Genomic DNA, 23057 nt, shown 5'->3' with positions numbered 1-23057 from the left:
TATACCTCAGGGCAATTGGCGGAAGTAAATTTAACGACGACCTTAAGAAAGCGACCCTCTTAAACTGTTTAGGAACCGAAGGCCTCAGGATATTCAGGGCGCTCCCAGAGCCAGACGGCGCAAGTGGAGATGGCACCAGGAAGTTCGACACGGCACTAACAAAACTCACCAAGCACTTCGGCAACAAGATAAATGTAGTACTAGAAAGATATAAATTCTTTTCTCGAAAACAAACCAAAGGTGAACCTGTTGACGCATACTTAGCCTCCCTCAGAGTACTCATGTCTACGTGCGAATTTACAGGTGTCAGTGATGAGTATTTGAGAGACCAGCTAGTCCTCAATGTAGCAGAACCTCGCATACAGCAAAAACTATGGCAAACAAAGAATCCCTCTCTGGACCAAGCCACCGAGATAGTCAGAAGCATGGAATTTGGAGACCGTTGTATGAAAGAGAGGCAGGCTCTCAAGGAGGGAACTGGAGTCGAAGTGAAGTACGTGGAAGGCAGTCCCGACTACGACCATGATGGGGAAATAATAGCGGCAGTAAAAAATGCCCCCCAAAGCATCGGGAGAAGTTCAAGGACCAGGAGGGGGGGAACATCAGTGTACGATAATCATAATCCTACGAGTTGTCAAAAGTGTGGATGGTACAAACGCCATATTCCTGGGAGGATGTGCCCTGCCAATAATGTTGAGTGCTACAAGTGTGGTCAATTAGGTCACTTTGCCAAACTCTGCCGAAACCCCCGCTGGAGACCACGTGGATCTGGCAAAGGCAGCAGACCAGCCATCAACAGATATGGGTCAGTGAAAACAGTAGACTATGAGCAAACGTCAGACAGCATGCTATCCGTCAATCAAACGCACCCGCAGGTGCAGATCCTCACAGTCACCTCCTTACAAGAGGCGAATGGTCCATGGGTTAACATGCGTGTCAAAGACATACCCCTGAGAGTGATGGTAGACACCGGATCCCCATATACCATGGTGGATGTCGAAACCTTTGTAAAAGTACTTTCTGGCAAAATTCATGACTTACGAAGCTCCTCAGTGAGAGCCACCGGATATGGAAAGACACCCATTCACATCATGGGATACACCTGGGTCAAGCTCAAATTTCGGGACAGACAAACATACTGCAAGTTGTTTGTAGCCAAGAATGGGTCCTCCGTAGTAGGATGGGAAGAGGTGGGGTGCGGCACGTTCTGCATGTTTGGGGAATAGATGTAACTGGATTCTGTTTTGCAGAGTTTGTGATGAGTACGATGTTAGAGCTTAGCTGAGAGTGATGTTCACTGCTTTATGAGATTGGGGTGTTGAGGTAGTGAAATTTTGCGGTTCTCAATTTCAATAGGTGGAAGGACTTTTTGTGGTTGCCGCACACATCTTGTGTGCTTTTCCAGAAGGGAAATTTTTTTTTTTTAAGTCTTGTGCACCTAGCACCTGTGAGGGCGCTGTAAGACACGGCCTTGCACTGTATGACGCGGCCTTGAGGCGACGACTGGAACAGCTGATGAGTTATGTAATGCCTCCTGCGGCCTGCGGGGCGTTGTGATGTGTGGCCTAGTGGTGGTCGCCAGGATACGAAAAGCTACAGCTGGCCTGGATAATATGGCCGCAAGCAGGGCACGTTGCGAGGTCCTTTCCTCGAACGGCCGTTAGTTTGTGCTCAAAGAATGCATTGTAACACTGGTGGCATGCGTCAGTTTGTAATAAATGAAAATGAATCTGTACCTTTTCCTGACGATCTGGTACCTGGTGTCAGCCGGGTGGCCTGTCGGATGGACCCCCTCCCCACTGATGGCAACAATGGGGTGGCGGAGGCGGCGGCAGAAGGGAACAAACTGCCGAGCGTCGCTGTCGCCAGAGGAGGGCTGTGGCACCGGCAATGGAGTTCCGGGGGCCGGGTGTCAAGGAAGGGGAAACCTCGTCGCCAGTTGTAATAAATCGCGACTATGGTAGAGGTGAGAAGGAGCTTTTATTTAAGGCCCCCGGAAGGTGGAGCAGTCAGCTGGGAATCGGAGATGGGGATTCTCCGTTCTGGAAGGAGCAAGATGTATATCAGCATATGTACATATAACAGAGGGTTGGCATGTATGCAAACACACTCTCATCAAACATTACATTCCCCAATTAGCCTCCTTTGATCAGTTAAACATGACCATCCACTGTCCCTGCACTGTTCCTTTTCTTAGCTAACCATACCCTTCACGTTAAATAGATGGACATGATTTTTAAATGAAATGTAATTGTCCACTTCCCCCTCTCAATCTGGTGTCTTTCAGGAACTTTCACAGTATCCTGAAGAAAATGCGCATTGCAATCTCAGCCAATCAAGAACACACAGACTCCTGCAGGTCTTGCAGCCTGGCAGGTACCGCCTTCCCGGTTCCCGCTCACGAAAATCACGATGAGGGACAAGACGAAGTCTGACGCTCCATGTGGTGTCTTGCAGGAACGTTCCCGTTATCCCGAATAACATGCCCACCTTGTCCTTAACAACAGCAGCGAGCCAAGAGCAAGTAGACTCCAGTTGCGCTCGCCCTAACACTTAAGCGGAAAAAACAAGCGTGCACCTAAAAAGTTGTGGAAAGGTCTCAAAAGTAAGAAACATAACACAACAAAAAAAACATACATAGACAGAACACTGACATAGTGTGTTAGAACAACAATATTTTATTGCATGGTGACTAGAAGTCCCAGATTGCAAAATAATACGGCCCTGAAATATTTGTATTTATTGTTTTATATAGCGCCTTAATCCAAGGCGCTATATAATATTGTAACATGGCCAATTGGAAGCTGAAAAGAAACATGGCCTTCCTGAATACATCTTTCTGAGAAAATGTTGTATATAGATTCCAGTAATCCTCTAACCCAGTCTTGCAAAAAAAAGTTTTAAAAAAATAAATAAATAAAGGATGTTAGTGGATAATGCGTCAGCACTGGGGATATCACCAGGATAATATTGCTATAGAGTGACGCTTGCTAAACTAAACCAATCCCCTTCTTTACATCTTTACATGTCAGTGTGTCTGCCTGCCTGACAAAACCTTTAAAGTGCGCTTTTTTTGCATATGTTTAGGCATTTGGCATTGATGGGCCACCTGGTGGGCAAGTAACGATCCCATCAGTGCCAAACACTTAAGCATATTCAAAATACAGGGCGCACCCGAGAGCAAGACAAAGCAGCAATTGCCGTAAAGTGCTGCCAGCAGCCCAGTGCAGGACGCTCTGTGCGACGTGTAATGGGCTTAACAGCAATATAAACAAGCCCAATTACACGCGCACAGACGGTCCAACAAGCGGACGAAAACCGCGACAAGCGACCTCCAAATATTATAAGCGACTTTGGGCAAAAACAAGCCCAAAGTCGCTTATAATAAGCGGACCTGGCAACACCGCCTAACAGCCGAAGAGTTCCCACTTCCCGCTCACTAAAATCACAACGATGACGTCAGAGGTCACGTGAAGAAGAGTGGGCGTGGCGTTGCTATGGTCCGTTTCTCGGATGGGAACTAGACAGTAGACGCCACCATAAGAAAACTCCTTTCAGTTTTTACCATTAGTACAGTGAGACACGTTCCTCATCGTTTTCGATACATTAGAGTAGAGCGGCCATCTTGTAGTAAATCGTTTAAGTCTAACGAAACGGGTGCTGTGATAAAATACCAAAAAGCACTCTATTTCTCGACTAATATTACGACTTTAACATGACACGATATTCATGGATAATTATTAGATCTCGTTTGTTTTGTTGATGTATTTCTACAACAATATGATATTTTAAAGATATATGGTCATATTATTGCATGTTTAAAATGTGTGCTCTTCGTGTAGATTATATGTCTGTCAATATTTAAACCTTCGCCCTGAGCTGGCAGAAAATACCAGCACTAGGAGAAGTCAGATACCCCTATGCCAACTTGCATCATTTCCGGCACCACGCAACATTCGAATCAGTGGCAGCCCGGCTGGAGCAGTTGGGGTGCTTTCTGGAATGATGCCCGAACCTCAACTCCAGTCGGAGGCAGAGCTGCCGCTCCGCTCTGTCAACACCCGGCGGTTGTTGCGGGTCACATTCTGTAACCGGTCTCCACGCCCAGCCATTCCCGTCTGGATCGATTTCAATGGCGAGCGGACGGATTACAGGGTGATCCCTCCGGGCAGGGGGCTTCATATGGACACTTACCTGCGTAAGTGTATACAGGTCTAACTGAACATATGCGGCTAGGTGCCTACGTGCAAGAGTACATCTAACGTTAGCTATAGACCTTTCAGCCTTGCACTACCTTTTTGGAATAATAGACCAACCAGTGCTGGGTGAAGATGGGAAAGGAGGAGCCCATTGCAACACGCAAAATGGGCCCCCCCAGTCTTTCCGGAATGTTCATTAGTCATTTGGCATAAATAATTGTATGGAGTGCAGACATTTCTCCAGGTTGGTCCACACTCGTAGTGCTTTTGCTTTACTGGATTTTGTAATAAGTAACATTTAAAACACCTGTCAATGTATGTGGGAGGGGTTTTGTTCTGAAAATGAATAACAAACTTGTTTTCCTATCAATTCTGCAATTCTATCATGGCAATCCATATGTACATTTAAAATGGGCAGACCAATTATAACAGCACACAACAGTTTATGGACTAGTTGGCAGTGATATGATTTGTTTGTTTTGGTGATTTTTGGTGGCGCAAGCCACCTAATTTCACTGAACCATTGCTATATAAAGAAAGGGTTCCAAGAAGCAGTCTTTGTGGTTGTCATGACAACTGTAAATGATGTGGCATACAATTACCAATACACTAAGTGTTCATTCCTGTTGTATTATGCAGATGTGATGCAATAGTGGCTTGTTTAATGTATTTTCTCCCAATCAGGAGTACTGTCACATGTCACTTGCCTGTGTGACTTTCAACGCTGCCGCAGAGTGATCTGTTTTCGAGACGGAGACTGAGCAAACCAGGCAGGCCTCCCTTCTTGAGACCTGCAGCATTGGCGGAACCCCAGCACAAGTATTAAATGTGGGGCCTTGATGACGGCAGAGCCTTGAGGTATCACCGTGCGCTCTTCTCTCATGGCTCCTGGTAGCCCTGCCCAGCACAGTATTAAATGTGGGGCATTGGCAGCTCTGTGGACGTGCTCAGAAGTAATTCTGAATAATGGGTTTTGATTAAACCTGCAACCTATGTTTCATGGCTCTATCAAAAACCGAACCAGACCGGCACGTTGGCTGCGCTCCGATGAACCGGTCCAATCTATCTACACTGCCTGAAGTGAATTCCATAGCCACTGCCTGATCCGTTCAGTAGGCAGATTAGCTTACAGTAGAATTGAGTGGCTGACACGTCAACCAGTCATTCAAATGGCATGTCAGCAGTTGCAGTCCTAGACAACCTTTCCAAGCGTTACCCCATCTAATATCGTAACTACAATGCCCAGCAAGAGAAATACCTCAGTTCCTACAGCGCACTAAGTGATTGGCTGACTCTTGCCTGCTTGGTTCTTGATTGGCTAAATCTCCCCAGTGCAGCAAATGAATGAAATTGTACAGTAGCTGCCACTGGAGGTGAGAGCCCAGAATCTGCAGGCGAGTGTATTATACTGTATCAAAATGGCCACAGCTGTCCAGAACCCTCTGAAATCGCCGAGTACCTGCAAACCTGTTACTAATATGCATGCAAACATGACTTGTAGTATAGACTGAACTGTATACACTGCACAAAGAGCACAACTCCACACAGTATACTGACTGGCCAACATGATTTGCATTACATACAGCGACCTGCAAAAAACGATATACACTGCATGTGTTGCACACATGACACTGCTGGATATGTCATTGCATGAATTTTCGTATTGCAAATAATGCATGCCCTACGTACACAGCGCACACCAACTACCTGGACGTAATGTACATAATGCAATCTTCGCTGCACGGGACACTGCATTCAGAGCCAGCTGCTTGATGCATACCCTGCACCCATACCGAGTGTTACATATACTGCACGGTGCCCACTGAGCACTGCAAATAAACACGCACGTCGCATACGGTGACAGCTGCACACAAGGCACTTAAAATATAAACGCTGCACAATAGTGAGTCAATTACACCTAGAGCACTACACGCAGATCAAGCACAGCATGAAGTGCAGGCATCAAGTACCGTAGCACAAAGAGCATGTCTGGGGAAGACAGACCAGACAAGACACTCGGGCTCCAATTCTCCCAAGCACTGAGGACTATTAAATATGCAGCCAGCTCACTGAGCTGCTAATGTACTGAACCTATGGGCAGAGCCGGTGCTCTTTGTGGGTACTTGCTTGCACCTGTGTGTGCATTATATTCGCAGACAACATGCATATTCAGTTGTGTTTTAGTCAAATCAACAATGTGCAAAACTATTGTGTACATTTGAATAAACATCCAAGTTAGTTGATTATGTTTTTTTTGTTGGCAAATACAGTGCTTTTAGTAAGTATTTCCTGGGCTTTGCTTTTGTATACTTCTAAGTATTAGTTGCTTGGCACCAGCAGGGTGTCGCATTTTGGCTCTAAAATATCAGCAATGGCCTCATGTGTGTGTTAAACTGGCATTTTGGTTTGGGCAGAACTGGCCCTGACAGCGTTTCCAGGGGAAGCTTTCATCTTATACCAAGGGACTGCAACGTTTTGCTCTCCAGATGTTTAAGACTTTAATTCCCATCAGTCCTAGCCAGCATTGTCAATGGTGAGGGATCATGGGAGCTGTAGTGCAATACATCTGGAGAGCCAAAGTTTACAGACACCTGCTTGATATTTAGTTGGACATTGCAAGAGTTTTGTTATGCTACGTTAACACTTGTAAGGTGCACTACTTGTTATCAATGCGGTTTCATGGTGCTGGCTGCTGAGACAAAAAACAGAATTAGAGGCAAGAGGGGGGGGAAAGGCCAATTCTTCAAGGCTTTCCTAAAAGCTAGATGTGCGCTAATGTCCCTAAGATGTTGGAGGATGGCGTTCCACAACAGCAGGGCCGGACGGGGGAATGACCAACCTCTTGCTCATTATCAATAGCACCCTCTTACTCATTTCCTTCCTTGCTCTAGTCTCCTTCCTTCTCCTTCTCTTCCATGCCTATGCCCATTATCGCATCCTCACTTTAAACTTGGCGTCTCTTTGCACCATGGTGCCTATAAATGCAAAAAACAAAAGTAAACACCAGAACTATTGGCATTGCCAATGCTTAACATGTGGAAAGTTCAAAAATGTAAAGTGCCAGTACGATGTAGAAATTGTTTGAAAAGTTTAACTTCACGGTTCTATACTTTCATTTTTTGAAAAATAAATTCACATTGTTGCATCCCCCAAATTTTGCCTAGTCTAGTATCCTGTAATATGGAAATTGTGCTGTTGCATACATATATCTGTTCCTAAATGGTCATCCTTTGCATTTTTGTGTACAGACAATATATACTGTAATGTAGAGCACTGCATACAGCAAAATGTAAACTTACGCCTAACAAGCAATTCCATAAACGTAAATCAAAGCTTTACAAATATCTAAGCTCATGCCTTCTAGCTAATGGGAGAAGAGTATGTCATCGCAAACACCATCAGTATTTTCTTCTAGATGGCTGGATAAAATATAATGTACAGAATAACCTTCTTTATCACATGCTATGAAAACAAAAGGGGCCTTTTATAGCATTCTCAGGTATAGAGAACACCAACCATACATTACTCGGACTTCTCAGCAGGTGATTACTTTCAGCACAGGATCTCAATGGCATGCTTTCAAGTGTCAAAATAACCCTTGTCAGTGACACAGAATACCCTCCAATAGATCAATTTCATATATTTATGTCATAAGAAATTGTAGTGGCTTCGCTTAAATTGAAATCTTCATCCCCCAAAGACACTATCCTATCCCCCTGTCTACGGTGAAGGATATTTTGCGCCGTATTGCCCCTTTGGTGACACAAGCTGTCATTTCGCCTTTTTTTACTGGTCAGATCCTAGCTTCTCTAAAACGGGCGAGTGTGGTCCTACTTTTGAAAAAGCCCTCTCTGGATCCCCCTGTCTTGTGTAGCTTTCGCCCTATCTCTCTTCTTCCTTTTCATATGAAGCTGCTTGAAACCTCAGTCTGTCCTCATCTCAGTTCTTATATTAAGGAATCTTATTTTCTTCGTCCATCGCGGCACCGAGAGTGTGCTGGTCTCTGTTGTTGACAATCTGGCTCAGCTGCATGATCGGGGCGGTGTCAGTGCTTTGTTACTCGACTTATCGGCTGCCTTTGATACCATTGATCATGTGGTCCTGATGGACCGATCGTCTTGCTTCTCTGGTGCTGTTCTCACGTGGTTTTCTTAATTTCTTTCTAATCGCATTCAATCTCTCTCTTCCTCCTTTTTGCTCTCCCACACTTGCTCTGTCGTGCAGCGTTCCCCAAGGGTCCTCCAGCCTCTGTCTGAACTCTTCTCACATGCTTCGGTTGCTATTCATATGCAGATAATACCCATATCTTGGTTTGCTTACAGCTGTCTCTTCCAGAGACCAGCCCTACAGATAAGGGGTCTATTGGCTACTTTTATTCCCTAAAAATAGACAAATACTCCCAAAAAATATAGGGAGTAAGAATACTCACAACAAAAAATCGGAAACAGGCTAATAGGACCTTGTGCCTCTGCTTTCGCTCGCACAACTATGTGGATATGTTTGGATCAGTTGTGCACGTTGTACCACAGGAAGAAGCTAATGTTATAATTGCCTGATCGGAAGAAGTAAATGTGTATAATGCACATGACTAGGTGAAATGAAATAATTATTACAAAAACATTTCTGTTTTCAGATTTAAAACATATTTTTACTTGCTTATAAAACACTCCCATTAGGAATTGAACCTGCATTTTTACTCCCTAAAAATCCTTTTACTCCCAACTTTCAAAAATAGGGAGTAAAATACTCCCACTTTCAAATCTTATCTGGAGCACTGCCTGAGACTGTTGCCCGATTTAGTGCCTGCCTTGAAGCTTTGGGGTAATGGACGTGGAACAACTGGCTTAAGCTGAATGGTGTCAAGATCGAAGGGTTGTTGATGGGCCCCACACTTTGCCTTTTCTTTTTGGACTCCTGATTTTTGGCCTCTCTCGCTCTGGGCCCTTTCCCTTCCCCTGTATCATCAGTGAAGGACTTAAGGGTAAAGATGTCCTCATCCTTATCTGTGGAAACGCAGATTAGTGCAGTTTGTCAGACTGGTTACTTTCAATTTAAAACCCTGCGTAAGGTTCTCCCTTTCCTTTCACCCCAATTACGGGCTCCTGTCTTTTCCTCTTTGGTGGTTTCTTCTATTGATTATTGTAATGCTTTATATTAGGCTCTACCCGCCTCACGTCGGCGTCGACGGCTTCAAGTTTTGCAGAACTATGCTGCTCGAATGGCCGCATCCACGCAGAGATGTGCACATATCTTCCCGGTATTGCGCGGTCTTCATTGGCACCCTGTTACTAAGCATATCCAGTTTAAGACCATTTGTTTGGTTCATTGTGCCTTTTACAGCCTGGGCACAGAGTATCGCCAGTCCAACGTTCGCCTGTATATGCCTGCCTTGTTTATGTTCCTCGATTCAATGCTGCCTATGTTGGCGGTCGTTTTTCTGTAGCTGCTTCTCAGCTGTGGAATTCTCTTCCCAGTGGACTATGGGCTTCTGAGAATCATCTCTTTGTTAGGCATCTGCTTAAAATGTACCTGTTCTAGAGTTTGCTGTCCTCACCCCTCTGAATTAGCCCCAAGATGCCTTTTTTGGTGAATGCTGTACTTTACAAGTTTGTTTAATATAACAATTATGGAGGGAACCAAGTGTCCTATAGTGCTCAAAACCAGTATTACATGAATCGCCTCATTTTTTAGAAAACCAAAATATACAGTTTTTTTTTATAAAATAGTTTAAAAAAGTTTCATTTAAAACATGTTACATATAACTGAAAATCATCCCAATTTGAACAATACATCAAGAAAAACAGGTACCATTATACCAAAGTGCAACAGTGCGATTTTTACATAAATACGTATAGACATACAACTCAAAAAATGTACTTAAACACTACAAAGGTTCTTCACAATTGTGGGAACAATTCATTCGTTAAAACATAGATCCGAAGAAAAAGTTGATCTCCAACTAAATGTAAACACTTTCTTGTATGGGCGCCTTATAAATAAATCCCCTTTTCTGCTTCTAGACGCCCCTGACGCTCTGGAACTTTCAAGTGCAACCACCTCGAAACCTTTGTTAAAAAATCTTCTAGATTATAAAAAAAAAAATATAGATTTTTAAAATAATTTAAAAAAGTGTTGTAGTTGGACCAAATGAACACTCTTTCAAGTGTCATCATGGAAAGCCTTGAAAACAATTGGTGCTACTGGTAAAATATTGGTACGATTCATTGGAAGGAGAGTGAGAAGCCTGCTGTTTATTGTTATCTGGGACATGCAGCTTAATCAAAGACCACCCTGTCATCAGATGGAATGGCATGCCCCCAGAGCATCTAGGCCCGTTTAATGGAAAAGAATGAAGGGCCTGATGCCGTCCCTGAGACAGTCATCAGTGACCATACACATATCAGTAGATTCTGTTTATAGCTTGTCTACAGAGGGCATACATCTGCATGTGGACATCTACCATATAGTCCACATGACATCTATATAGGGTTGGCACTATACATGGCAACCTACATGCTTGCATCCACATGGATGTCTAGCTGGGGCTCAACTAGAGCCGCACTTTGTTGGGAAACAGCTTCAGAGTCTTTGTGGGGGAGGGCCTGGAAAAATGTTTTGCAGGGTGGTTCAGGTTTGTTTTGCTTCAAAAGTGCACAGATATATTTCACAGCCCAAGCACACTTTATGTAGAAATCTTGGACGCCGAAGGGCAATTACTCACAGACAGTTGGATAAACCACAAAAAAAGCCTCTCTATGGCCTTTTATTCACAAAAAGCATACATGAATGAAAATAATAAATGATTGAATAATTACTACACATATAAAGGGTCTGATTCATGGAAGTATCTTATAATGGTGCAATCCCATAGGAAAACATTCTATGAATCAGGCCCAAAGAATGTAAAAAGTCTAAAAAATACTTCACATTTGAAGCAACAGCAAAACAAATCCTCATCTTACCAGAAAAGTGCTGAAAAGCTCAAAAACAGGCAGGCAGGCAGAGAGATCTTGGCACCAACGGCCTGGAAACAATGCGTCCACGCTTCCAACAAAGCTTTCTGCCTGCCCGCCCTGGTGCCCCTCATTTTAAGCCTCCCACAAATGTGTGGAGGGTCTCGGAAGTTTCCACCTGTTGACAGCTCCAATGGGCTCCCAGCCGGAGTGATTCATTGTAACTTCCCTTTCCCATGAAAGTGCAAACACAGCTTCATAAGTTAAGCTTTGAAAGATTCCCTTGCAACGTTATCAGGTACCAGCTGGCACCTTCAAAACAGTCCTTGAAGCAATGCAGAATAACATAAGCAATGAACCTCGCTGAAACATGTTTGCCAGTGGAATACTACGCACTTTACGAGTTCACTTCAAGTGCAGATTTCACTTAGGCCTGGAGAAAATGTGCGCATTTCACTGAGGCCTGAAGAAAATGTCCGTTATGGCGCTGGGGGCACCCAAAATGCACTGCGCTCAGACGCCATGTTTTAGTTGAAAGCATTACAATCCACCCTTGGACATTTGACTTCTATAACTCAGTGGCACTAAAGTCGGCTTCTGAAACCAACAAAACATCATAACTAAGGTTAAAAATACATTGCATACAACAACAAAAAATAATAGCAATCATACAAATACAAGCAAAGGCGTAACACAGAGTCCTTCCAATATCTGAAATCTAAGAAAACAACCAATCCCATCAATTCCCAGTATGATATTGGGTTATCTGTTTTCATCGTCTTTCAAACTTTGAATGTGATTTTCAATAGACTGGGAATGGTCACTTAAATTAAAACGGCACATTCCTTACAGCATAGGTTATGTTTCACTAACAAATAATCAATAGCAGCTCAATTTAGCAAAGTTGCCTTTCTGATAGTTTGGTTATCTAGAAGCAGTTCCGCTAAAGCGTGAGAGGTATGGTGCAACCCTTTCACTACTAAGCATGCTAACTTTATCAAAGATTTATAGCCCCGAACAGCTAATCCCCCAAACTCCTACCAATGATTATGCAAGAGCCAAGGATAAGCCTATTTATTCAAAAGTTGATATTCTCATTAGATGTAATGCTGGTTGCAAAGGAAACATAATTAAACCAACCCGTGTTAAAGCACATGATTTGGAATGTAAGCACATGTAATATGGCTGCATGAAAAAAGCCATACTATCAAAAGTTTTGCATGGTTCAAATGACTAGCAACTACAACTGTATGTTTACAGAACATAGTATTGTTGACATTGGTGCATGTGCTTGTAGCCCCTAAACACAACTGCTTCTCAAACACAATGTGTTTGTTTTCTTTGGTAACATTTAGCTGTTGACATTTGCCAACCTCCTTTGGCTCACATGCCATTTTATAGCAGACGCCACCTTGGGTGACACTGCATGTCACTATCTGAGTAAGGTTTCTCTACTTTTGGTTTGTTTGTTGACAAAAATTGCAATATTCGTAAACAGAAAATGATTGCTTCTGTCTCATAATTGAAGCAGGAGTTGGCACTGCTACTAGACAGTCAAACAGAAATGTGAATGTTTAGAAACTTCCGTGCAAGATATGCCCACATGTTCTCTGTTTCTGTTCGGGCAATCATTGGTGAATACCTCTACCATGCTATCGCCTGTCCAGCCGGCGTCATGGGTTCTTGAGTCTGTACCTCGCATATTTTCAACGTTTTACAAATCTAGTTCTTCGTGCCTGATGTGGCTGGTGTGTTGGCCTCAGCATCGGGCAACCTCCCTACATAATTTCTCATCAACATCAGACTTGCATTGGTCGGCTGCGCAGATATGACATTGTGCTGTAGTGTGCCGCTTAACCCTCCCAAATGGAGTCAATTTAGTATCACAATTACACCAGCCAGGCACTGGTTCTACAAGGAAAACCCCAAAAAGACATATCAATGTTGTTACCCATTCTCTTAAATGGCATTTGTTTGCTGGTACATAGTCCCAATTTTCCTTGCCAGGCTCCATTACCAAATCTACTTGGTCCTTGCCTGACACTATGACATCTGCGTGTATGGGTGGGCCACTTGGTTTTTCTACCCACTCCTTCGCATACAGTACCATGCTGTCTGATGAGCCAAAACCACTGTCCCCATGAGTAGTTAACACTGTAGGGGGCTCTCCCTCAACTCCCCCTCTGCTGTCAAACATTCTAATACCATCTGCCACCTCCTTGAAGAATGGGACTTGAATGTTCTCACTCTCACGGAGACATTGTTTGCAGCCAGCACTCTCACGAGTTTTGATATTCTCCTCCATGATGGTTACACAATCCTTTCCATACCCAGAACCAACCATCCTGGAGGTGGTGTAACCCTGATCTTTCCGGAGTGAGGCTCTGCTTCTGTCATTCCCACACAGGCCTACTCCTCCTTTGAATGCCTGGTCTGCAGGCCCTCTGTCTCTCCTGGCCTCTGTAAGGAACTCATGGTGGCAACAGTAAAGACAGACACAAATGGTCACAGCTCAAGGGTTTTTATTAAACTGTATAACCAGGTTGGAAAAACGCCTAATCTAAATCTAAGATGGGAGCAAGCTACGACCATCAAATAATAATAAGGCGGTCCTAGTGGTGTCTGGTGAAATAAAAGGGTCTATAACTAAAACAAAACTATTGCCAATCCTTACACCTAAATACAAAAAGGGTGTGGGATAGAGATCACAAGAAAGAAAGAAGTGTTCACAAATGATAGGTCAGGCTGAACAAAAGTTCCTTTGTGATTGCACTTGCGGTGATGGTTCTTCACCCCTATGTCCCCCTCTTCCAGGCTAAGACCCCTCTCGAATATCGGCCTCCCTCCTTCGGATTTACTATGGTTTGTATCCAAATGATTTTATCTGTTCCATTCATGTGTCGGTGGGTGATGGCTTTATTCCCAAGTCGTTGGGTGATGGCTTTTTACCCTTGGATACCCCTATTCCGGGCTCAGACCCTTCTCGAATAGCAGCCTCCCTCTATCAGGTTCAGTACGGCTTTTTTTCACAAGATTTCACCTTTTTCCCCCAATTTCCCCAAGTCTTAATGTCGTTCTAAACAATCCACTGTGGCCATCCCTCTGTCGCTTTCACTCTTGTCAACACAATGTTCATTGGGGCATCATGCTTTGCCCCTTTTTGGTCGGCATCCCTTCATCGGGTTCTCTCTTGCCAACCACATGGTTCCTTCTCCTTTCTCACTATGCGAAATTCATCTCCCTTAGCTTTCAATGGCGTGCCAGTCAAAGACTTTCGACTGTACAAGGGTTTTGATAGACCCCTGTATGACAACTATGACCTTTTCCTCGCGGCTCTCCTAGGGCCTTCTAGTATCAGTAGTTTCAACAAGGGGCGAATTAACCAGTCTTTCGAATGAGCACCCATGTAGTGCTGGACACCTCTGCAGCTGGTTTTCCCATTAGATGTTAACAGTTCTTTGATTTTCCCTCAATTTGCAACTTTCACTCAACACGGTTCGGTTTCTTTTCGGTTCTCCCCTCGACTCACCTGCTGTGATGAACCACTTGGCTTTTCTTGTCTCTGGTGTCAAGGACGGTGCCACGCAGTAGGCGTTTCTCCCTGTCCTGATTATCAGTGTAGGAGGCCTTAGTGTACCGTTGACATCTGCTGCAACACACGCTGGATATTGTTCGCGATCTTACGATTCCTTTCACAGAGGCTTGGCGGGTCTGGGTCGGAAAGGGCAAGGTCGCTTCACTCCTTGTTGCCCCTTCGGTTCTCGCTGCCTTTCTCCTCCTCTTGAATTGCCATACTGGGATAGCTATCTTGTCGTGCGGTCTGCCTTGCTCGTAGTGTGCTCCCATGCTCCACATATTATCCCTGTGGAGAAGGGAAAGGGCCCTCCGGTGTGTGTGGTTCGGGTCCATTGCCTGACTCTGCCTGACCCTTGGGTTAGGACATGTCAGGTAAAAGGGTCTAGTGTTAGTCTGTTGTCTTTTGTGGCGGAAGTGTTGGTGTCGGAAAAGGGGGCAGAGGGTCGAGTGTCTTGAGTATCCTACGTGGTAGAATGGGGAAAAGGTATTAAAAGAAGGGGGATACTGCGTCTCACCTGTCCTTTTGGGGCTTTTCTGCAATCTCTGCGACACCCTCTCTCTTTCTATTTTACCCTCTGGCCCGACACACACTGCCAGACACACCCCGGATGTTCTCATCTCTTCTGACATCACCTCTCACCACTCCTCTCTCCTGTACTGGCCACTTCCTACTGTCCTCCCACTTGGAGCTCTCTGTCCACCCTGGTAAAGCTGACCCCAGCACTGCCACCTACCCTCTCGGTCTTCCAGCCCATGAAGCGTGCGTCAATGGAGGCCTTTGCTGCTACTTTTTCTCCTCCTACTCCTGCGGCAGACTCGCACTCTGACACAGCCCTCTCTAACCTGCATCTTTCTATCGCGAACACTCTGGATGTCCTTGCCCCTGTCATGAGAATCTGCCTGAAGCCTAACTCCAAGTGTAACCCTTGGTATGACTCTGACCTCGCCAATCTAAAATGCAAGTGTAGGGTGGCTGATGGGAAGTGGAGGGCATCAGGCACATCCCCCAACAAATTGGCCTGCCGCCTGCTCCAAAGGTAATACAGACTCTGTCCGGTCTAAGTAGAGTTCACATCCAAGCCTGCATCTCTGCCGCCTCCAACAACAAGGCCAAACTCTTCAAAATCTGCAAGGAGCTGGCCCATCCTACTGCAATCTCCACCTCCCCTGTTCCCTCCCAGGCCCTTTACAAGGCTCTGGCTTCTCACTTCACCACTAAAACTCCTCCTTCTCTGCAATCACACCTGACAATGTTTCTAGATAAGTCTGATCTATGAAAGTGTCGTCCAAGCAGGTTCTCCCCTAGACCCATCAAGGACCACATTGGCGCCCTCGCTCCAGCCTTGGCTGATTTCTGCCATCACTCTTTTGCCACTGGAACCTTCGCCTACCCCTCTAAAGCACGCCCTTGTGCACCCTCTCCCAAAGAAGCCTTCCACCAATCCTTCCGGTCTGGCAAATTACAGCCCAATCTCTATCACTCTTTTCCTTGGCAAACTCCTGGAAAAGCTGGCCCTCTCCCAGCTTACTCTCCACACAGAATCTGCTAGTTTTCTTCACGACCATCAGTCTGGCTTCAGAGCAGCCAGAGGCAAGGAAACTGCTTTTTTGAGCACCCGTGAAGATCTGCTTACTAGTCTCGACTCTAGCCTCCCTTCTGTCCTCATCCTCCTTGATCTTTCATCTGCTTTCGACATGGTCAACCATGCCATCCTGCTCAATCCTCTACGTGAGAACCTGGGTATCACGGACCAGGCCCTGGCTTGGCTGACTTCCTTCCTCCTGGACCGTCCCTCTCAGGTCCAACTTGGCTCCTCTCACTCCACATGTGGTGTTCCCTGGGGCTCTAACCTCTCACCCAAGCTTTTCAAGGTCTACTTGGCCCCTTTGGCCAACCTCATCTCTACCTTCTCCTCTCGCGTTCAGTGTTATGCCGATGACACACAACTCTCCTTCAGGCTCCCCTCAGCCTCTTCTTCTCTCTCGCTAATTCCTGACTGTCCATCTGCGATTCAGGAGGGGTGCGCCACCAACGGTCTCTGCCTTAATGCCAGTAAGACTGAGATCCTTCTCATTGGGACTCCTGATCCCGCTTTCACCCTCTCACTCTGGCCGCCCTCCTTTGGCCCTCTCCTTGCGCCTTCCTGTGAGTCAAAAATCTGGGTGTCCTCTTAGATCATAACACCAAGGCATTGCCCGCCAGCAGAGAATCACTTATCTTTTTTCTTGAACAAAGTATTCATATTTACAATAAATTGATTGCAGTGATCTACCTACAATAAATTATTCACTGCAACCTAAATGCAGTCGCGCAAATCGCACACATAAAATACTTATAAACGCAGCCTGACTCTCACCGTAAAAGTGGAAAAAAAACGCAGCCTGACTCTCACTGTAAAAGTAGAAAAAAAGAAAACGCAATCTCACTATAAATCTTGCCCACCAGCATTCCAACACAGATTCCTGGAATTCGTCATCACAAGTCCACCCTGCTCACTGCGCCAAAAGCTTTGCTACATAAGTGCACAGATATATTTCACAGCCCCAGCACACTGAATGAAGACACCTTGAATGCTGATGGGCAATTATTCACACAGACACTCAGTTAAACTGCAAAAACAGCTCTTTATGGCCCTTTATTCACAAAAAGCATACATGGATGAAAATAATAAATGAATGAATAATGACTACACACATAAAGAATGTAAAAAGTCTAAAAAATATTTCACCATTGAAGCAACAGCAAAGAAAATCCTCATTCTTGCTAGAAATGTGCTGAAATCCTACAAAACAGGCAGGCAGAGAGATCTTGGCATCAACAGGCCTGGAAGCAGTGCGTCGAGTCTTCCAACAAATCTTCCTGCCTGGCAGCCCAGGCGCAACTCGTTTTAAGCCTCCCACAAATGCAGGGTTGCTCTCCAAGTTTCCACATGTTAACAGCTCCAATGGGTCCCCAGCCGGAGTGACTCAGGGTAACCCCAAGAGGCCAAAATCTTCCAACACCTGAAAGTAAGCGTCCCCAAAAATGCAATACCAAACTCCCCAATTAGAGTCAATAACGGACACACCCCAGGAGGGAAAGAGACCAGGACAATGTGCGGGTGAATATACAAAGTAAAGTTTATCCAAAACCAAAATATGGCAAGCAGAAGACTCTGCAAACTCTGAGAGCACTCTGCCAAACATCAGAAAACTGTGGATGATACGCAGCGCATCATCCCACTGACTGGCAACTATGAGCAAGATGTTAGGAAAATAAATAGAATATATGACCTGATTCAAGCATGGCTGGTTGAGAATGGCTTAGCGCTTAATAAAGAGAAAACTGCACTAATGGTGGTCGGTACGGAAAAGAGAGTGTTGAAATTGGGACCTGACTACAAGTCCTTTAGGTTAGCAGGCTGTGAAATTGAAACTAAGAATAAAGTTAAAACTCTCTCTTTGGATCAAAATCTGAATATGCATGCCTAAGTGAGCAGCTTGGTCTCCTCCACAGTAAGACCAACCAACCTAAGATCCATAAAGGCACCCTTACTCAGACCTCCAAATGGGCATTCTTTATGGTAGCTCCCAGGGCTTGGAATGCGATCCCTCCTGATCTCGGAGAACTGAGCTCTACAGATTGTTCAGAAACAAAACTTAAGACACTGTTGTTCAGATGATTGACATGATGTTCCCTTCTAGAGGGTGGACTTGTTCTTCGTACCTGTCTTTCTCCTTGTCTGTATATTGCGCCCTTAAGCCTCCGGGTACCCAGGCACGCATTATAAATATATTAAAGTAAAGTAGTCGGTATGGTTAATAACCACAGGAGTTTAAGCTTTCTTGAATTCAGCACAAAGGGAGCAATGGGTCTTAAAATATCTCTAGTGGCCTTCTGGGAAGGACCAAGGGGACAGAACCACAATGTACTTTGTGCTTGACAGGATTGAGTCGGCTTCAGAGCGCTTTGCAGGGTTCTTTGACAGATTTTGAGATGGGAGTCGGCTGCAGGTATCAATAGGCAAGACGATTTGGCGAGCGAAGCTGGACAAACGGCTGCAGGCTGGCCTACACGGCAGCTCAGGGTCAGGAATCGTTGTCTCAGTGCTGATCGGCCTGTGGGCCTGTTGGAAGTACCCTCTGTTGTATTTTAATCGCTAGCACCAGCTGTAGGGCGGCTTGATGGAGCCTTTGTTATTCAGGCTGGCCATGGCAGGGGGAAGATTGGACTGGCCCTTCCCTGGAGATGACATGGTGCACTCCTGGCTGTCAAATTCCAACTAAATATCACAGGACTGACTGCCTGTAGGTTGTGTCCACACAGGTCTATGTGTTTGTCGTGGTGTGACCATAGGAAAATGTGTGTGGATTAGCCCCATACATTTTCCTAAGGTTAGACTGCTATCATTCCATTAAATTAAACATTTCAAAAAGCCCAGGCGAGCACACACCCACCATGCGGATGGTCAAATTCCTCACAGCAGGAGTTGCTTGCTCTGCTTTTTGATGCATCACAGCGGCCGGGCCTGAGTGCTGAGGAACAGCTGTGAGTGTATTTGGTGCAGAATGGGCTGGTGGTTACTGGAACAATGTTATCTCCAAAGCAGCCTAGCATATTTAGCCCTTGGAGGAAATGCATGCGGACCACGCTAAGTGATTCCAGACAGGACACCTGTTCTCTAATTAGTATTCAATCGATTTGAGCCTGGACAAATTTATTGATTGGCCATGGCACCAGAGCCTTTAGAATAAGAACTCAAGATGATAATCACAAATCATATATTATAAGGTCACATCGAATGAGAAATATAGCCTTGAGACACATGTGTTGCAAAATATATACAAATTCTTAAAGCTTATCAAGATGAAATTAAGATTTGCAAATTTGGAAATACTATTGGGATGATCACGACTATCACAAAGATGGAGTGTACACGTTCCAACCTAAATTTGATGGCACTTATCAACCCAAATCTAGTGACAGTACCCTGATACAACTCTGGGCAGCTCCGATGTTGAATCGGATGGGGATACCAACCAAGGTAGAAGATCAAATATGACCACTGAGACACAGGAACAGAACACAACTTAGAGGAGTTTTTTTAGATCAAATAAGAAGATACAGAAATGGGGCCCAGAGAAATACCATAAAACAAGTCAGATTAGATTTCAAATCCCTTTAGTTCCAAACACACCTAATCAGAACGCTCCACAAGGGGTAGGAGGAAGGAAGCTCAGAGGAGGACCAAGGTCCCACAGAAAGACCAACAAGATCAGGGACAAAGAAACAAGTGGGGAAACGCCCATAGACCATCTGGTTACAAACCTATCAGATCGCACGAATACAGATATAGAGATATCGGTCTTGAACAGGGGTTTATCATTTTCACCCACTACGGATACAAACTTCATAAGCTTTCAGATTGATGTTTTTAAATTTGTTAGAAAATAGAAATTAAACTCGTTTTTTTCAACTCAAGTTAAAACGTATTCACAGAGAGAAGAACGACCACCAATAAGCGACTTAACAATTACAGACATTGAAAATACCCACCTTCCTATGTCTAGAACAGGGAGAACACATTGAACAGGCACTATGCAGCTATTTGGGGATACACTCCAGCATTTTAAAGATCAATGAATTTAAACCTTAATCCAAATTCAAACCACAAATGGCATCTGAGAATGTTATTGACGCTTTTCACAAAGCAGCGATTAGGAGCATCCACCATCATTTAGCAAGAAAGTACCAAAGAGAGATTACAAACTTAACAACTTGAATCCAAGAGAACGTCTAGCACGAACCGCATTAGCCAATGACAAAGACCTAGTGATAAGAAGTAGATAAGGGAGGCAATGTAGTAATCCTACATACCTCGGACTACATTAAAATGAGTACCACACACCTAGATTCTCAGGGGTGCTATAAAAAACTACTAACAGACCCTACAAGAACTATCATAAAGAATTGCACGCAATGGTATTGAAATGACACTGACAAGGTTGTCTATCAGAAGAGGAAAAAAACATTTTTGAATATCAAGAATCCGATCATGCCAACAATATACTTTCTGCCGAGAACCCACAAGAACCTTGACACATTACCGGAAGTACGCCCTGTTATGAGTGGCATAGGTGGGGCCACAGAAGGCCTCTCACAATATATAGACAATGCAATTATGGATCATGTGTACTGGATACCTTCCTATATTTGATATAGTACTCACATTTTATCGTTCTTGCAAAGTTTGGTATGGGAGAAGGCTTACCTACTGGCTACCTTAGATGTCTCTGCAGTTTATATGTCCATTGAGTACGAGTTAGCAATTAAAGTAACTGAACCTATATTTCGTGACATTTCGGCATCATACATACAACGTGTGGAAATGATCAAAGAGTTTTTGAAATTCGCACTCGGTAACAGTTCTTTTTTGTTTAATGGTACATACTACCTTGAGACGAAATTTGCACCATTTTTGGCTAATTTGTTTATGGCACATTTATTAGAACAAACGTGCATTGCACAACAACGAGTTTGTTGACATCGTAATTTGGAGCCGATGTATAGATAATATTGTAATTGTATGGAATGGGACTGAAGGCTTTTGAAAGCTACATGCAATATCTAAACACAAATGACTTTGGACTGACTCTCACAGGACATTGTGATGCAAACATCAACTTTCGGCACTTGCACATCTACATTGAAAACAATCTAATTGAAGCATCGACGTATCGTAAGAGTACAGAAGTTAACTCGACATTACATGCTAACAGCTGTCACAGAAGATCAACAGTTACGAATATACCAACAGGGGATTTTTTTTTTTCCCGGCCGCATAGAAATTGTAGCCAAGATGAAGAATTTGAAAGTGAGTGTGTACTCCTGTCCAAGAGATTTCGTAAGAGAGGGTACTCTGCTAAAATGATTAACAAGGCACAGGTCAGATAGTCTGCACACCAAATGTCTGTGCACAAATTGATAGAGATTGAATTAATATAGTTGCACAGTATTCGAGAGATTTGCATTTACGACACAAAATCATGTTGAAGCACTGGCATCTGCTGCATATGGACAAGGATTTAGTTCCTTATATTGAAAGCAGACCACAATTTGCATTTACTAGAGCCCTAACACTGAGAAACAAACTTTGTCTGTCATTTCTAGATTCAAGCATAACAGAGACCAGGTCTGACTGATTAAAAAGAACAAGGGGCCTCCACAAATGTGGATCCTGCAGCATGTGTAAGCATGCTCACAAATATCGCGTCTGTTCCAAAGTCAAAGAGGACTCAGAGATTTTGTTTAAAGATCTAATAAATTGTAAAACTACACCTGTAGTATATGCCACCATATGCAACAAGCTTCATAGGGAGCACCATTTGGCAGCTCCGTATACGTATTCGAGAACACGTCACAAATCTTGGTAGCCAAGATCCGAAATTACCATTGGCATTACACTGCCAGGAAGGCTACCAAATGAATAACAGGATCTGAAATGTATTGGCTTAATGAAAGCCAAATGCACTAAACGTGGGGGTGATCTAACATTACAACTTCATCAGATGGAATACAAATGCATCTGTCTCTTAAGATGCACAACAGATGGCTTAAATAAAGAACATGAAATTAACGTTTTTTTTTACCTTTGCAGTTATTTTGTCTCACATTAGAATACTATTAGTTCTAGCAGACAACCAACTAGACCCAATTCACACTCCATTTCCTAATTCGCACCGTGCACGCCAAGCGAGTGACGTCATCACGCATACATGTAGACGTCACCCGCAATATAATGACAATCAAAATGGCGACTGCACGTGAAATGCATGTGGCCCGCACTAGGTAATTACAGACAGGACACCAGTTCTCTAATGAGTAAGCACATTAGATGGAAGCAAATTATTTATGTTTAGGGTCTACAAGAATTGGATAAGAAGCTGCAATTTATAGAGTGGAATCGTAATTCTAACATCTCACTAATGGGAAGTCAGTACAGGTATAGAATAAGAGCTCAAGACGATGATCACAAATCATATATTTTACAATATGTTTGAACCAACAATTTTCAACCTATTGAGCTCCACAATCTTCTATCCTTGCTCAATAATCTAATCTTTATCCAACCAATTACAGGTCACATTGAATGAGAAGTATAGGTGAGCAATTTATCATAGTTATTTTAACACGATTAGGCAGTTTTAGACTACACAGGGTTTCTTTGCTTTATCACAGACACTAGCAAGCTTTCACTTAGTAGATTTTGTGTGTGCACAGCCCACCCTGCTCATTGTGATAATTAGTTATTTGCAATACTAACATTGTAAGATATCATTATAAGAGGTC

General features: G+C 44.0%; 1 protein-coding gene across 1 annotated transcript in view; it reads left to right on the top strand.

Annotated features, from left to right (window-relative positions):
* Positions 1-3938: 3938 nt before the first annotated feature.
* The window catches only part of VHL (von Hippel-Lindau tumor suppressor), a 42552-nt gene continuing 23433 nt past the window's right edge, over positions 3939-23057 (top strand). Inside the window, exon 1 of the mRNA XM_069643464.1 lies at positions 3939-4198. Within this exon, the coding sequence (XP_069499565.1) occupies positions 4003-4198 (196 nt within the window). The 5' untranslated portion in view covers positions 3939-4002. The remainder of the gene's footprint in view (positions 4199-23057) is intronic.

The sequence above is a fragment of the Ambystoma mexicanum genome, chromosome 2p (genome assembly GCF_040938575.1).
Source record: "Ambystoma mexicanum isolate Mex_15411 chromosome 2p, UKY_AmexF1_1, whole genome shotgun sequence".
In the NCBI taxonomy this organism is placed as follows: Eukaryota; Metazoa; Chordata; class Amphibia; order Caudata; family Ambystomatidae; genus Ambystoma; species Ambystoma mexicanum.
The sequence above is the reverse complement of the archived record's forward strand: the minus strand, read 5'-3'. Positions and strand labels throughout refer to the sequence as shown.